Source organism: Papilio polytes, unplaced genomic scaffold (assembly GCF_000836215.1).
Source record: "Papilio polytes unplaced genomic scaffold, Ppol_1.0 DF821845.1, whole genome shotgun sequence".
Taxonomy (NCBI): Eukaryota; Metazoa; Arthropoda; class Insecta; order Lepidoptera; family Papilionidae; genus Papilio; species Papilio polytes.
The window spans coordinates 4,328,834-4,343,512 of NW_013527359.1; the positions used below are offsets into that span (position 1 = coordinate 4,328,834).

At 31.3% G+C, this 14,679-nt stretch overlaps 5 protein-coding genes across 7 annotated transcripts in view; 3 read left to right on the forward strand and 2 right to left on the reverse strand.

Annotated features, from left to right (window-relative positions):
- Positions 1–534: 534 nt before the first annotated feature.
- On the reverse strand, positions 535–4,806 carry LOC106107985 (dnaJ homolog subfamily C member 5). The gene is made up of 2 exons (XM_013289032.1): positions 4,072–4,806; positions 535–1,131 (listed from the first exon to the last, which is right to left on the reverse strand). The coding sequence occupies exons 1-2, from the start codon at positions 4,661–4,663 to the stop codon at positions 1,106–1,108; spliced, it is 618 nt and encodes a 205-aa protein (XP_013144486.1). The 5' UTR covers positions 4,664–4,806; the 3' UTR covers positions 535–1,105.
- A 288-nt stretch (positions 4,807–5,094) lies between these two features.
- LOC106107986 (protein Mpv17) lies at positions 5,095–6,959 on the forward strand. The gene is made up of 2 exons (XM_013289033.1): positions 5,095–5,663; positions 5,774–6,959. The coding sequence occupies exons 1-2, from the start codon at positions 5,469–5,471 to the stop codon at positions 6,128–6,130; spliced, it is 552 nt and encodes a 183-aa protein (XP_013144487.1). The 5' UTR covers positions 5,095–5,468; the 3' UTR covers positions 6,131–6,959.
- Positions 6,848–9,403, forward strand: LOC106107984 (S-formylglutathione hydrolase). 3 transcript variants are annotated; one of them, XM_013289030.1, is made up of 5 exons: positions 6,848–6,943; positions 7,424–7,647; positions 7,924–8,169; positions 8,690–8,909; positions 9,064–9,403. In XM_013289030.1, exons 2-5 carry the CDS (start codon positions 7,433–7,435, stop codon positions 9,244–9,246), a joined length of 864 nt encoding a protein of 287 aa, XP_013144484.1. In that variant the 5' UTR covers positions 6,848–6,943; positions 7,424–7,432; the 3' UTR covers positions 9,247–9,403. The 3 variants fall into 3 exon arrangements, with proteins under 3 accessions (XP_013144484.1, XP_013144483.1, XP_013144482.1); XM_013289029.1 differs by having other exon boundaries at positions 6,871–7,004; XM_013289028.1 differs by lacking the exon at positions 6,848–6,943 and adding an exon at positions 7,235–7,346.
- A 13-nt stretch (positions 9,404–9,416) lies between these two features.
- LOC106107987 (presenilins-associated rhomboid-like protein, mitochondrial) lies at positions 9,417–11,850 on the reverse strand. Its single transcript, XM_013289034.1, has 9 exons — positions 11,660–11,850; positions 11,396–11,588; positions 11,187–11,315; positions 10,910–11,072; positions 10,743–10,838; positions 10,171–10,295; positions 9,998–10,099; positions 9,770–9,867; positions 9,417–9,631 (listed from the first exon to the last, which is right to left on the reverse strand). The coding sequence occupies exons 1-9, from the start codon at positions 11,704–11,706 to the stop codon at positions 9,541–9,543; spliced, it is 1,044 nt and encodes a 347-aa protein (XP_013144488.1). The 5' UTR covers positions 11,707–11,850; the 3' UTR covers positions 9,417–9,540.
- Positions 11,851–12,657: 807 nt separating this feature from the next.
- Positions 12,658–14,679, forward strand: part of LOC106108173 (sodium-dependent phosphate transporter 1) — a 6,083-nt gene continuing 4,061 nt past the window's right edge. Inside the window, 4 exon segments of the mRNA XM_013289276.1 lie at positions 12,658–12,762; positions 12,991–13,160; positions 13,711–14,296; positions 14,595–14,679. The exon segment at positions 14,595–14,679 is cut by the window's right edge and continues 17 nt beyond it. Coding sequence (XP_013144730.1) covers positions 14,104–14,296; positions 14,595–14,679 — 278 coding nt within the window. The 5' untranslated portion in view covers positions 12,658–12,762; positions 12,991–13,160; positions 13,711–14,103.

Here is a 14,679-nt window from a genome sequence, read left to right on the forward strand (position 1 = left end):
ACATCGCATTTCGCTGGTCATTGTCTTCTAAATGGCACATACTAAAAAAGTCATATGCAAAATTCAACAAGAACTTTTTTTTGACACAGCATTATCTTAATGCTCATTTGGCTTGATTATTTTTACAGAACCGCATACCTAAATATCGTTTCATTTAAATCGGCGTGCAACGTATACCATGTTACATTCATTTGCGAATTTTTAACAAATGTTGAATTAACTTTTTTTTTTTGAGACACCTTGAGTATGAAAAAATAAATAGTTTTTCCCTGTTTCCATATTTTATTATCAAAAAAATCGCATTTGTAAATCATAACACCCAATGCAATATTAGAAATTGATATACTTGAAATACTGTTTTCATGCAACAAAAATATTTTCAGGTGGGTCAATGAGCCGTGACCTTTACTTTACTTTTCATATGAAAAAATATGCGACATAGTTATGCAACTTTTTCACCCTTACAATATATAAAAAATCCTTTAATAGATACATGTATGATGGTAACACAAAAGTGTCATGCAATTTTTTTTAAATTTTAAGCTAAAGCTAGTTTGGAAATTGTATTGTAACTAGCGCATCATTCACTACACAAGCAAATACATTTTTTATATTATGAATTACAATTAAATTTTTATATCTCGCTATAGAATAGTATAATACAGAATAAAACTTAATATGAAAGGTATAAGAGAAAATATAAACTGCAAAAATGAATCAATCTCCCTTATAATTTCCACTTTCTACTAAATAAATACAATCCTTTTAATAAACCATACAGTAACATTTGCAAAGATTTCATGAATTCTGCATATTATAAAGAACTTAAATTTCCTACAACACAAAATAAATACATTTATATGAAATTATTGGACAAAACAGTAAATTTTAAAACTAAAATTTCTTCAAACTTCAATAGCAAGCTAGGGCAAACTTTAACCATGTGGTGTTACCACTAAAAAAATTAATAGCAAAAATATTTTATACTATAAAAAATACATAAAAAAACAAAACTTATATTAGGCTTACATTTGTAAAGTATTATGATGGATTTTAGAAGTCAGTTCTTCATTTCTCTTACTATTATGATAGACTACTCGTCATTTCATGTGTATTTGGGAATACTGCTTCCTGTAACCAATACATTCAACAATTATTTCAATTCTGATATATATAGAGAAAAAAGAACTAAAACAGGCATTACTCAATGATAGATAAAATATTTTATGTAGATATTTATTTGATTGAAAATTATGAAGTGTAATTACATTATAACATTTCCATTACTTCACACTTTGTCATTATAAATACTCGTTGACTAGTATAACACTAAAGAACATGTCAAATAACCATATCCGAGTCCATAACATCAAACTGTCAATTTCCAGTCATCTATTGTCCGTTTTCTATCACTTTTACAATATCTTATGACAATGAATACAGAGCATAGACATGAGTGTTGCTTTTATATTTCGTAATTATTAAATGTGTATAAAATTAAGTGCAAAAGTCATACTAATCAATTTTTTAGCTACTCTCTCACTTTTACAATGAAACAATATTTTAAATATAGATTGCCTAATGTCAATGTGGGATTTTATTGAAATTTCTCTCTCATTGTATTAATTATTCTTTTCAATTAACAAAAACCGCTAATATAAACTAAAATAAAATTAGCTGAATACTGAAACTCCTTTTAGGACACTATTTTGTCATATACTTCACTTTTATGTCATAAAAGGAGGGTGCTAGTTAACTCAGGGGATCAAATCTTGTTGGTCTATAAACGGTGAGGCCATGTTTAAATTTCAAGTTCCATTAAAATTTGACATCTGTCAGATTGTACTATGCTAACAGTACAAGATTCGTTTCAGTATCCGGCTAAGACACTTGTAAAAAAACTTGTTTATATTCTGTGATAAAACAAACCAGTTTTACAATTAGACAAACCAGTATTAATATTGTGTACCAAATTATTTTATCACCTAATTATTCTTAATATAAAACGAAAAATGCTTTTTAAAATCAAACAGAGAGATATTCCTTATAGATCTAGAGACCTGGACTTTGTAGCTCTAAATCTAATTTAATATGTTTCAACAATTTCAATACAATGTTAACAATCATTAACCATAACAATTATTTACGATTCATGATATACATAAGCCAAATGTATACAAATTCAAGCAATTCCAGTAGACACAACACCAAATTATAAATACATTTTGTTAGGATCAAATTTAAAAACATTCTAACTGAAAAAAATACTGAAAATCCATTCTATGGGTGTTTTCCTTTGAACTGAATATCCCTAGGAGCAATCAACCCAATATGTAGATTGAACAGTTTGGTCGGTCCAACGGTAAACACTCATTCCAAGACTAAAATAACATACCCAAAAATACTGTGAACATCCCACAAGTGGAAAAATCTAAAATTACTTTTAAAATTGTGATGCTAACAAAACTAACATATAATGGACTGAATGTAGACTGTTTTACAATTAGTGTAAAAAAACTCCTTAAATTATCAATTTCACTGGTATTAATAAGGAAAGTAATTCAGATTAAAAGATGTTCAAATTTAATAATTTTTTAAATTTAGGAATTACTTAAAAACATCGCCCCTTGCATTCTTTCATACAGTGTTGCCACATGCATTTTTTTGCATTAAAAAGCATAAAGCAGGTGCATACAACATTGTAGATCAAATTTACCTTAATGAGTAAATGGCTTTTATCAACAAACTTGGAATGTTTTTTTTTAATCTGAAAAAAGCAAAGTGAATAAATCCAAAATTCAAAATGTAGCATTTCATAGAATAACTATTTTTGCTTTGTAATATATAAAATGATTAAAGACCTAAGTTCATTAACTAATTATTATTTAAAAGTTGATGTAATACCTTAAATTGTGATAGCAAGTTAATTAAAAAAAACATGATGTTATAATATTCCATTATATATCTTATTAATTCATGAGTCATGAGTGAAATGTTATTTAAATAATGCTTAGAGATTTAGGGTATGTCAATTATTGACCATGCACTCAAGCATAGTATTCTGCAGTGTTTTGAATGAGTATTTGAATAATAGATTTCTGATAAATAACACTACCCAACTATCATGGCCACTATTGAACAAGGATTACACTCATGAGATCTTATCTTCAACAATTTTAAGGCATATCTAAAAGCCAATGTAACAATAACCTATATTTATCAAGTGAAAGGACTTTATAAATGAATAACAATGCAATAAGACACATTGAATAAATAAGGTCCCTTTGTGAGCTCAGACATAACAATGTCACAAGGAAGCATATAATCAGTTGGTGAATCACATTGTGAAAATAAAAAATGAGAAAACACTTCAATTTGTTTGAAATCAAACCAGGTCAATCCATACAACACATACAATAAGTCAATAAATAAATTATGTTACAAAAAAAATACTTGACAAATTAAATTTCATACTAAGGTTATTGAACATATATGTAATTCAAAAATTCAAAATCTTAAAAGTCTTGCATTTGCTGTACAACAGCAGTAAGTTTAGTAGTTTAACTGTAGTATAACTTTGTCAACTGTTCTCTACCACTAATTAAATATATTGAAATTGTGATGTACATTGAGATAATGTGATACTTTATCTTACTTGCAACAATTCTTACAGTACCAACAAGACATTACAATTGTAACTCAAAAGCTGCAAATTCTTTGTAGGACATTTCGTTGAACACTTACCACTAAGATGTAATACAGTTTCCGTTAAAATATCTCAAGATTAGATAATAATATGTACTAACATGAATAACAATTGTTAGTCACTAAGATTTATTGGTGTTCAACTTTAGCATTATGATTACTACCAATATCAGTTTTTTATTTAGAAACTTTCAAGTAATTGGGTATATAAATACAGCTTTAATTCATAAGCAATATCATAGCTATAAATGTTATATCAAACATGTTTTGAGAAATCGTAATCCATCTTAAAACATTATGTAATGATTAAATTTAATTGAAATTGAAGGCAATAATGTTAATGTGAAATTCCATAATTCACCCCACCTGTGTTGAGGCCGGTGTTTTCGGAAGCGGCGGTGGCCACGTTCGGCGGGGGCGCCGGCATGGCAATGGGCGGCGCCTGCTCGCCGGCGGGGCGCCCTTCGCCACCCGGCTGCACGGTGACCGCCTGTACGCCGTCCGAGTCGTCTCTCTCGAGCGTGTGATAATCTCCGGACTCTTCGGGAGGGCGCGGTTTGCATTTTCCGCAGCAGCAGTTACAGCAGCAGCATAAGCAGCAACAGAAGTAACATCCTGTCAATATACCGCACACCACGACCAAAGCTTTACACCAGGTGCTTGTCACAACAAAATAGGCGTTGACGTTTTCTTCCCCAAATTGTTCCGCAATGTAAAGTCCAAGTGATCCATAATTGTCGTAAATATTTCTCTTCGTTGTGTCGCTGAGAATTGTGTGAGCACGATTTACTTCTTTAAACTTGTCAGCTGCATCAGGATTGTTGGGATTTTTATCTGGGTGATACTTTAGAGCTAATTTACGATAGCTTTTCTTTACGTCTTCTGGCGTTGCAGTTTTGGGAACTTGCAATATTTGGTACAAACTATCTCCCGCAGTGGATAATTTTCTTTTGTCCATCTTTGCGAATGTGTTTGATGACGATCCTCGCACAAAGTTAACGGATTTCAATGTTTAATTTAATGAAACACGACTCAAATACCGATAAAATTATTATCCATTGCTCAAAGATGCTAGCTAGATAAATGTATAACAGATATCACAATTTTTAGTATTGCTAGAAGGAAAAACTTAATGTTGCTATATAAGTAAAACGTTTTTCTATTTAAAAACGCGTTACAATTATCTATTTTTGGTTCCGGCGTGCTTTGTAGTAAAGGAGTATACGGGTTAATAATCCAAACAATTGTATACTGTGTGTTATGCAACTTTAATACATGTTTTCAACATTATTTTCATCAAAATGTGAGCTGACTATAACGACTCTTCTTTGTGCCATGTTAAGTCAAATTAAATAATTGTCAGTTCGTTATTTGTCAGTTGTCGTCTTGTCAATGTCATTGCCAACTTGCCTACCGAGGAACCGGAAACCTAAGAAAGCATTTGATTTGTAACCCGAAACTGTATTTTTAAAAAAACAGTAGCGCTGAGTATAAAGATAAATGGCAGATGAGAACTAGACACAACTGAAACATTTTATACCCAAAAACTACTTGACTTTTATTTATTTATTAAGTGCAAATGTAGTTTTTACACGTGTTGAACAAAAAGTATAATGTTAATAATCGACGTTTTCGTGCATATATTTAACCTTATAAAATGTACATGAAGTGTATTGTTTTCCATGACCATAGTAAATTTATGTAAATTAGAACAGTTTTAAAACAACCTTAGTTCTACATCTAGTACAGAGAAATTTTAAATCATGTCTGCTAGACACATTCTGCAATTGTATCAAAAATATCTCCACAAACATCCGTATTTAGTTCAAGCAATTCAAACTGGAGCTCTTATGGGTGCTGGCGATTACATATCTCAAACATTAGTAGAAAAGAAATCTGTGAAAAATGTTGATCTTGTAAGAACCCTAAGGTTTTCATCAATAGGATTTTTTGCTGGTGTAAGTACACATATGTGTGCACACAATGTTTCAACTGCACTGCATGCTTGTGAAGATCATATCCCTTACATTATCTATGTATAAAATAATGATTACTCTTTCTGTTTCAGGGTCCAGCATTACGAGCCTGGTATGGGTTTTTAAATAAATATATAGGATCAAAGGGTAAAACTGTAGCACTTAAAAAAGTGTTTGTAGATCAAGCTGTTTTTGCTCCAAGTTTTCTTCTTTTTGTTCTTGTAACTTTGGGTGTAATGCAAGGAAAGTCATTCGAACATATAGAAAAAGATATTCAATCCAATTATTTAGATATACTAAAAACAAATTATTATGTTTGGCCATTTATACAAATTGTTAATTTTTATTATATCCCCTTGCAATATCAAGTATTGATTGTGCAAACTGTGGCCTTGTTTTGGAATACATATTTGGCATGGAAAACAAATAGAAATGAATTAACACAATAATGTGTATGGTATTATATAGCTATTAGATTTTTTGCACTTGATCTGATACTTTGGAACAATTGGGATTTCCAATAATTATTAATTAATCAAACTCAAGTATTAATAAACTAGTATTTTTTATTTAAGATAAAGTAACAAACTCCATTTTTTAACTTACAAATAGCACAAGAAAGCAAAGTTAAAATCTAAAAGTGCTATTTGCTGGATAAACTTAAATATTAATTTAAATGACTGGTATATAAAACTAATCATTATAATTTTGTATTGAGTATTCACATTGTACTGTAATTTTAATAAATGTTGGAATTTTATTGGGACTTTTTAATCAATTTTAACCCAAAATTGTAGTGTTGTCATTAACATTACCATGTAAAAAAATGGCTTAAGAACTGTTTCACGTTTATCGAATCGTGATACCAGGGGAGGTTGCCCTTGGAGATTATCACATAACCTTATGGTCAGCGGTCCAAAACCAAGGACCTGAGCCGGAGTGGTTGGTTAAAGAAAACTTTAAGCTTTAAAAATATTTTTATTCGAATTGTAAGAAATGTGTGTGTTAAAAATATTATTAACAAAATATGTACTTCAAAAGGGTCAAAAATATCGATTTTAATATAAGCAATAAATTAAATGCTTTGCATTTTGATGCGGACTTGAGTGAAGTCAAGAATTGATGATTCTGTCCAATTTTGACAGTCACGTGACTTAAGTGTGATAACAACATTTGGATTTGACCTTGATATTGGCTTACAATTTTCTTCGTGTAATCCGCATTCCAATACGATTTATAGCAAACGCTCGGTGCATAACTCGGTGGGTCAAAGTTAAAAACGATTATTAAGCAATTAAAGTTAGAAAAAGCCCCAAAGAAAAGGTAGGTAATCTTACAACTTGCAATGTATTATATAAAATTCATGCTAGATACTCGAAACAATACAAATTTAGTAAAATATTTACGACTATCAATCTAAAACGCAAAGATTATGTAATACATTTGCTAACCTATGCTGATTTGCATCAATATCGAATTAGAAACGAACAAAAATCATTACCGGCACACTAACCTAACTTTAAGATGATGGGTTTATCAATTAGTTATTTACATACTGTGTAGTCATCGTAATATCGTCTTATTGTTTCATTTTAACACTAGCTTTTGCTCAGTTAAGTCGCTAATCAAGATTTAACTATGCTACAAGACCTGGACATACGAAATGTTAGTTATAGTATAGTAACATGAAATTATAAATGTTACAGCTGTATTTATTAAATTTTTGAGTTACTTTTTTTCAGAAATTAAGGATGGATTCCTTGGAATTAGTGTCATCAAACAAAATATTTGGCGGATTGCAAAAAGTATACACTCATGAATCAGCTGAATTGAAATGTAAAATGAACTTTTCTATCTATTTACCACCACAAGCTGAGGGAGGCGATGTGAAATTGCCTGTCATATTTTATTTATCCGGCCTCACCTGCAATGAACAGAATTTTATTACAAAGTCAGGCTTCCAAAGGTATGTTATATTGACACTAATAATAAAAAAACTATTTACAAATAATTAAAACAAATCTGTTCATAAAATAACTGCTTACATTACAGGATAATATTTAATAAGAATTTTTACTTATATTAAAAATAGGGTCTAAGTTCATTGTAAGATTTTAAATTATTTTGACGCAAATTAATCTTTATTTGCTTTTTATCACTGTAACAATGACCTTAACATTGTTTATGTTAACTCATATCTAATAAAAATTCCATTCTTATATAATATTTTTTATTATTATAGATATGCTGCGGAGCATGGTATTATTGTGGTTGGACCAGACACTTCTCCGCGAGGAGTGAAAGTACCTGGTGATGATGAATCATGGGACTTTGGTGTTTCTGCTGGCTTTTATGTGGATGCAACTAAGGAGCCATGGTCCAATAACTACAGAATGGGTAGTTATTTGAACAAAGAGCTATATGATTTGATACTAAAAGCTTTCGATAATGTAGTTGATGGAGACAGGATTGGAATTATGGGACATAGGTAAATTGTTTTGATATCTTTATACAAGACTAGCGCATGAATTCGCCTGCATGAAATTAAAAAAAATAACAAAAACATAGCCTATGTTACTCACCGAAAAATTACCATTCTAATGGTGAAAGAAATTTTAAATTGGCTCATTAGTTTTTGAGTTATTTCAATACATACAAAAATACAAATCTTTCCTCTTTATAATATTAGTATAGATAGCAAAACATGGGTGTTGCCAGCTGATGATCAATGATAAACATGTTATTTCCAAAGAGAACACTTATCAATGCTTGGTCCACTTTTTAAATAAAAAACTAAAGCCATTTAAGTTATCTTTGAGGGTCTCTAAGGATTGTAGGTACTTTAGTATTTTGAATTAAAATATTTATTTAAAAGATATCAATTCTTAGAGGGGGGGGGGGAGATTGGTTGCTGACGTCCCCTATAAGGCAAAAAGTGGTTGGTTTTATGTATTTTTGTGCTGAAATTTGCTGACATTGAGGTCATGTTGAACATAATCTGTTTGTAGCATGGGAGGTCATGGCGCCTTAGTTTCAACTTTACGTAACCCAGGGCTGTATAAGTCAGTCAGTGCTTTTGCACCCATCTGCAACCCCACTGCCTGTCCTTGGGGAGTTAAAGCATTTACTGGATATCTCGGAGATGATGAGAACAAGTGGAAGGAGTGGGATGCCACTGAGTTGGTTAAGAAATATGAAGGACCACCACTAACTCTGTTTTTGGATCAGGTAATAAGGAAATTTAATTTTACAATTTAGTAGTATTAGTTAAGTCTATAATTTCTTATAAGAATGAAGTTTTTCATTTATATACTCATAGAAATATTTGGATTATAGAAAAGTTGTTTGTTTTTTGTTAATTACTTTGCTTTCTTTTTAATAGGGCGCAGCGGATAAGTTTTACATTGAAAAACAATTGCTGCCTGAAAACTTAGTGACAGCTTGCAGGTCTGTCGAAGTACCTGTTATACTGAATTTACGGGAGGGATATGATCACTCTTACTATTATATATCCACCTATATAGGTGAACATTTTGATTTCCATGCTAAAATCTTAAAAGCTTAATTCATTCAATTCCTAATTTTACAATTTCTTCTGCATTTTGTAAACAATATGGAATTTCTGTTTTATTTACTCAATTTCAGTAACTCAATGATGCATTTCAAATAATTTATATTTTTGTACATATGTTATTCAATAAAAGATTTTTCATATAATGAAATAGTTTTTTAATTATTGATAATTATTTAGATATCTAAAATAGATAATAAAATAAATAAACAAATAACATTTTTTCAGCTCTGCCTATTTTTGTTATAAAAGGATAAAATGGTATCTATTTGTTGTATTTCGGAGTTGTTATCTTGTGTCCTTTCTGAAGTTATGGTAATACTGAAGGAATTTATCTCGGTTTCCCCAAACATGTTGACCACCCCAGTAGCACCATGCTCTGTAATAGAGGTCAATAACAATAAACACACAAATTTATAAGCAAAAGGGGAAGGCAGAGCACTTTTTTCTTTTCTTTTTTTAGCTAATTTAACTGCAATACATTATGAAAAAAGCGCTTATTGTGTAATTAACTTACATTCCAAATAAAGCTCCTCCAAGATGTGCTGCATGGTCGAAGAACCTCCAACCCAATACAACTCCAGCTAAGTCAACTGCCATGATAGCTTTAATTGCCTATATTAAAAGCATTATCATAATACACCATATATTTAAAACATTACATATGTACACTGTTTTATACAATCACTGAATTAAAAATTCCAGGTATGAAGCTCTTAACAAAAATATAACTTTTTCAACTTACCGAGCCCGCTGCAAATGTATACATTGGTAAAAAGATTATACTCAATCTTGTGTCGGGATATTGCAGACAGACAAATGACAAAACTGACATTATTGCACCGGACTGTAAACATAAAACAAATTTTACATTTACGATAATTTAGTATTTTTTTTGTTCTAAATATATCAACTTACAGCTCCAAGACTTAGGCCTGGTTGATTGAGTAAAACTTTATAAAGTACACTGGCAAAACTACTTATTACACCTGCACTTAAGTACATGGCTACAAATTGTTCTTTGCCTAGAGATGCCACAGCAGCTGAAAAAAGTATTTTATAAGTAAATTATTATCCAAATAAAAAATTACCAAAAACAATCTTACCCTTCCAACATAACATTTGAAAAGTAAAAAATATATAGAAATAACTACTTTTGATATTAAAATGGATATACAGTTTGAGGATTATGTTTGAGATTATATTTATGTATACATTCTATTAATGTTTACGCTAACCAGAAACTGTTTGGGAGCTTGTGTGGTACAAGAGACTATCATCTTACAAATCTTACTAATATTATAAATGTGAAAGTTTATATAGATGGATGGATTGATGGATGTTGGTTAGATTTTGTAGCCTTAAAGGTTCTCAATGAAATTTGGTATAGGTGTAGAACATAGTCGGGTACAACACATAGGCTACTTTTGTTTTATTTAATGCCAAGCAGAAAGAGTCACGAAAGTTAGTGAGTATATAAATAATAGTACCTGGCATGAAACTGTAGAGAACATACATATTGGCTGCCAAATGGAAAGGCGAGTAATGACTAAATGTTGACAGTACCATTGGAATACATTTTGCAGCTGAAAAATTAAAAAATAATTAAGCACCTCATCTTGAAATATAAAAAAAGTAAATATTAGAAATGAAATACCTCCTCCTGGGTTTGAACAAAAATATTTAACCATGAATGGATGTAGGGACCTTATTCTCCACGCACCAAATACTAAGACATTAGCTGCAAATATGGGATAGAATACTTTGTCACTTGGTCGTAGTGAATTCCACCATTTCGATAATTGATTTGATTCAGATTTCTGAAATAATAGAGAACTTAAAATGTTTAATAAGCTTAAAATGTAATACTTTATGTCAAAATGCTATCCTATGTTATGCAAATAAAGAAATTAATATGTAATAATGTAACTAACTGAATGTACTGAATATTTTTTTTGTTGAGAATTCAACCAGGTGCCAGGTTTTCTGAGCAATGAAGCAGCATGAGTCCGCAGATTTTCATATTCCCATATAACACATCCAACAAAACTAGCTGCGGAGACCTAAAACAAAAATTTGAGAGGTTAAAATATAGTTTATAAAATATAAGTGCTTTCAATTTGTTTAAGAGAAAAAAACTTACTCCTACTGTAAAAAGAAACGGTTTTAATAATCCCCTAGAGTTTAAAGGAATGGACTCGTAGCACAGATTGTCTAAAGGATTTGGCTCGAGTCTTGGTCTCCTTGCACCCCGGCGGCTATTATGAAATGAATTATGGAGTTGAAGACGTCCGCATCCCAATCTGCTTGAACCTAATTTAAGAAGTTCTGGTTTGCTAAAAAAAGTTTAATTTTAAAATCGTATATTACGCAAAAATCATTAATATTAATCACTGATTTATCTCACCAACAGATTGTCATCTCTCCGAGGGACCGAACATTTCGAAAGAACATTGTGAAATGTTGGATTGTATTGTAATTATTTTAATTACAGTGTTACATATTTTATCTTGATGTATAATTTAGTTTTATATTTATATGCGAAAGAATCAAAATCTGTGACTTTTGACAAACGGCTTCGAGCTAAATATATGTCAATGTCAGTTCAATTGCCATTGCGTTGCGTTTGAAAAATAAAATGAAATAATCCCCATAATGTCGGGCGTACATGTTTTTAATTAAATGACTTTTATTTAATTTTATGCATTTTTCTTGTTTACGCAATATTTATATTTTAGTATTGTTCGTTATGGCCCCTATCTTTATGTACCTAAAACCCTACTTCCACTAAATTACTAGCCGCATGTGGCTGTAAGGGTTAACGCCCATTGATCCACGAGTAGGTTGAGTAATGTGCGTTTACCTTTAATTGCTTATTTAATGAATAAAATATGTATATTTTTAATTGAAAAGTCCGAATATTAATATTCTCATGATTTGGACTTAGTATTAGTGGACAGTAGGCCTGAATCACTCACCAATAGAGTTTCATACCACGTTAATTTTACAATCATATTTAGGGGTAAGTTAGGTGACCAAAGTATGGTATGTTATTGAAGGCAATTGGCACCAAATCTATAAACTTAAGTACATGATAAAGCGTGAGATTCTTTGTGCAAGAAGACATTGATATTTACAATGAGAAATCTAGCCTGAGGTTTTTCTTAATGACAAATTTGTTTGCACTAAGACAGTGCAGTGCATTAAACCGATAATCAATGGGTTTATTTTTAAAGATATCCATTTTATTTATATGATAATGTGACATTTGAAATTTTTGCTTCTGATTTCATAGCACAATAACTTTTATACGCGGCTTCACGTAAGTCTGTTTTATACAAATTTTCTCGCTGGAAAATCCAATTTAATTTTCGCGTTTTTCTTGACGATTTTATTTTCAAACCGTAATATTTAGTAGCATAGCAACCATTAATAACGTGACTTTGTCAATCGATATTACAAATGCCGGTGTTTTTCTGTACCTTGGGAAGTTTCTTTTCGGGACTAAAGGTGAGATACCTTCAGTTACTTTTTTCTACACTGAGTATGCAAAAATTGTATGTTGATGATATGGAGTTCAATGTAGGAAAAAAACATTTTTTCGTATTTGTAATAAGATAATTAGTATTAACAACTGTTATACTTATAAAGTATTTTGTGAGAATATTTTGTTGTCCAACTTGGTAACTATTAACGGGCATAATTTTTTATCTTGCTATTAGACTATTGCTATTTCAGGAGGGGTTCTTTTGCAAACAATCGCAAATTGAGTGCTCCATACACAAGATGGGGCGGTAAGGGGGTGAGTGCGCGGCGGGGTGGCGGTGTCCTCGGCGCATGCTCTATTGTGCCGGAGGCCTGACTTGCGCGACCCCACATTACTTCAGTACACAGCTGAGAGTCCCAAGGTGATATCTCGTGCTTCTTAGATCGTTTAAGACGTTCCGTATTATAAAATACTCCACTTTCCAAAAGTAAGTACGCGATACTAACACGTTTAATGTTTTAATAAGGTGAGATAGTTATTATAGGTATCAGTAAAAGTGAAACCCTAAAATAGAACATTGGCATTCACGCTTGCTTAAAATATAACGTAGTTATGTGAAATATGGAAATAATGAGTGTGGTGACGCAAATGCTAGTTCAAATCTTAATTTGGAGGCATATTTCCCTGTTTCTTCTGTTGGCCTAAATATTTTATAGCTGGAATATTGAACGGTACGGATAATCAATATCAAGGAAGCGATGTATAGGAAGAGGCCACATGGTAGACCGGATTTCATCATTATTCAATCTCGCATCACATTTTATCGACTGAACTGTATAATGGTAACTGGTATAATTTGATATAAACACTTTTTTATTTCTTTTAATTTGGTCTCTTCGTAAAGATTGTTTCATATTTCGATACAGGAATTATCTACAAATTTAATAGCACTGTAATTTTTCTATTTACAGAGATGAAGCCAAAACTGTCAAACACATATCTCCAAATCGAAACGCGTCTTAAACACACAACGTTGTGACGCACAATTACCAACACCCGACTTGAATTATTTTTAATATTTTAATAATTTATAAATGTTAGGAAAAATACTTTTACTATCTTCTTTATAACTTTTATCTTAAGTCTGTATTTAATGCCTATTTTTCTAAGGAACGATGACTGTTTGAACTTGGAGAAAAGGATTGTTAGTGAGATATTTTAACCGTTTTTATAGAAAGAAGCAAAGCTCATTGTTGGTTGTTTCGTTGCGTAAACAAAAATAGAAAATCTACATTGCATAGGTGCTATATAAGGGATTGAAAATAATAAAAAAGTACAATAGAATAAAACAATAAAGTAATAGTATGGAACCGTACGATCCAGATTTGTTTTGGTTGGTGATATGTGGATTCGTGATAGCGTTTATATTGGCTTTCGGTATTGGCGCCAACGATGTGGCCAACTCGTTTGGCACCAGCGTCGGCTCCAAGGTACTCACGCTAACACAAGCGTGCATACTTGCCACTGTCTTCGAGATTGCTGGGGCTGTTTTGATTGGTAAGTTTAGACTACTAAATACATATCATTTAATTTGTACATAAGATGAAATATTTGTATATATGTAAGAAAATTGGCGGTGTTATGGACTACGTTTTCCAGCAGTTTTTCCAACCGAGAAAGAATTAACACCTATCAGATTCTAATTGGAATATAAAAATAAACATATTTTTGAATTAATTTAGGAATCACGGTTTTATAGAAAGTATTATTTACTTAGCAAACTTTTTACCGGACTTATTATTTCCAGATCGTTTATGACCATCGTCTCAATTTTATTTTAACCTCTATGCCGTAGGTTATAAGGTATCAGATACGATGCGCAAGGGTATTCTGGACGTGTCGCTGTACTCGGATGGCGGCGAGCGGCTGTTGGCGGCGGG

What these genes read in the sequence shown, in the direction of transcription:
- LOC106107984 (XM_013289028.1), top strand. Translation starts at nt 7,320, where the DNA reads ATGCTACAAGACCTGGACATACGAAAT. An exon ending in ACAAAGTCAGGCTTCCAAAG is followed by an intron (nt 7,648 to 7,923) that starts GTATGTTATATT and finishes TTATTATTATAG; the next exon opens with ATATGCTGCGGAGCATGGTA. An exon ending in ATTGGAATTATGGGACATAG is followed by an intron (nt 8,170 to 8,689) that starts GTAAATTGTTTT and finishes ATCTGTTTGTAG; the next exon opens with CATGGGAGGTCATGGCGCCT.
- LOC106107986 (XM_013289033.1), top strand. Translation starts at nt 5,469, where the DNA reads ATGTCTGCTAGACACATTCTGCAATTGTATCAAAAATATCTCCACAAA. An exon ending in CAATAGGATTTTTTGCTGGT is followed by an intron (nt 5,664 to 5,773) that starts GTAAGTACACAT and finishes TTTCTGTTTCAG; the next exon opens with GGTCCAGCATTACGAGCCTG.
- LOC106107985 (XM_013289032.1), bottom strand. Translation starts at nt 4,663, where the DNA reads ATGGACAAAAGAAAATTATCCACTGCGGGAGATAGTTTGTACCAAATA. An exon ending in AAACACCGGCCTCAACACAG is followed by an intron (nt 1,132 to 4,071) that starts GTGGGGTGAATT and finishes TATTGGTTACAG; the next exon opens with GAAGCAGTATTCCCAAATAC.
- LOC106107987 (XM_013289034.1), bottom strand. Translation starts at nt 11,706, where the DNA reads ATGTTCTTTCGAAATGTTCGGTCCCTCGGAGAGATGACAATCTGTTG. An exon ending in CGTTTCTTTTTACAGTAGGA is followed by an intron (nt 11,316 to 11,395) that starts GTAAGTTTTTTT and finishes TTTTTGTTTTAG; the next exon opens with GTCTCCGCAGCTAGTTTTGT. An exon ending in GGAGGAGCTTTATTTGGAAT is followed by an intron (nt 9,632 to 9,769) that starts GTAAGTTAATTA and finishes CCTCTATTACAG; the next exon opens with AGCATGGTGCTACTGGGGTG.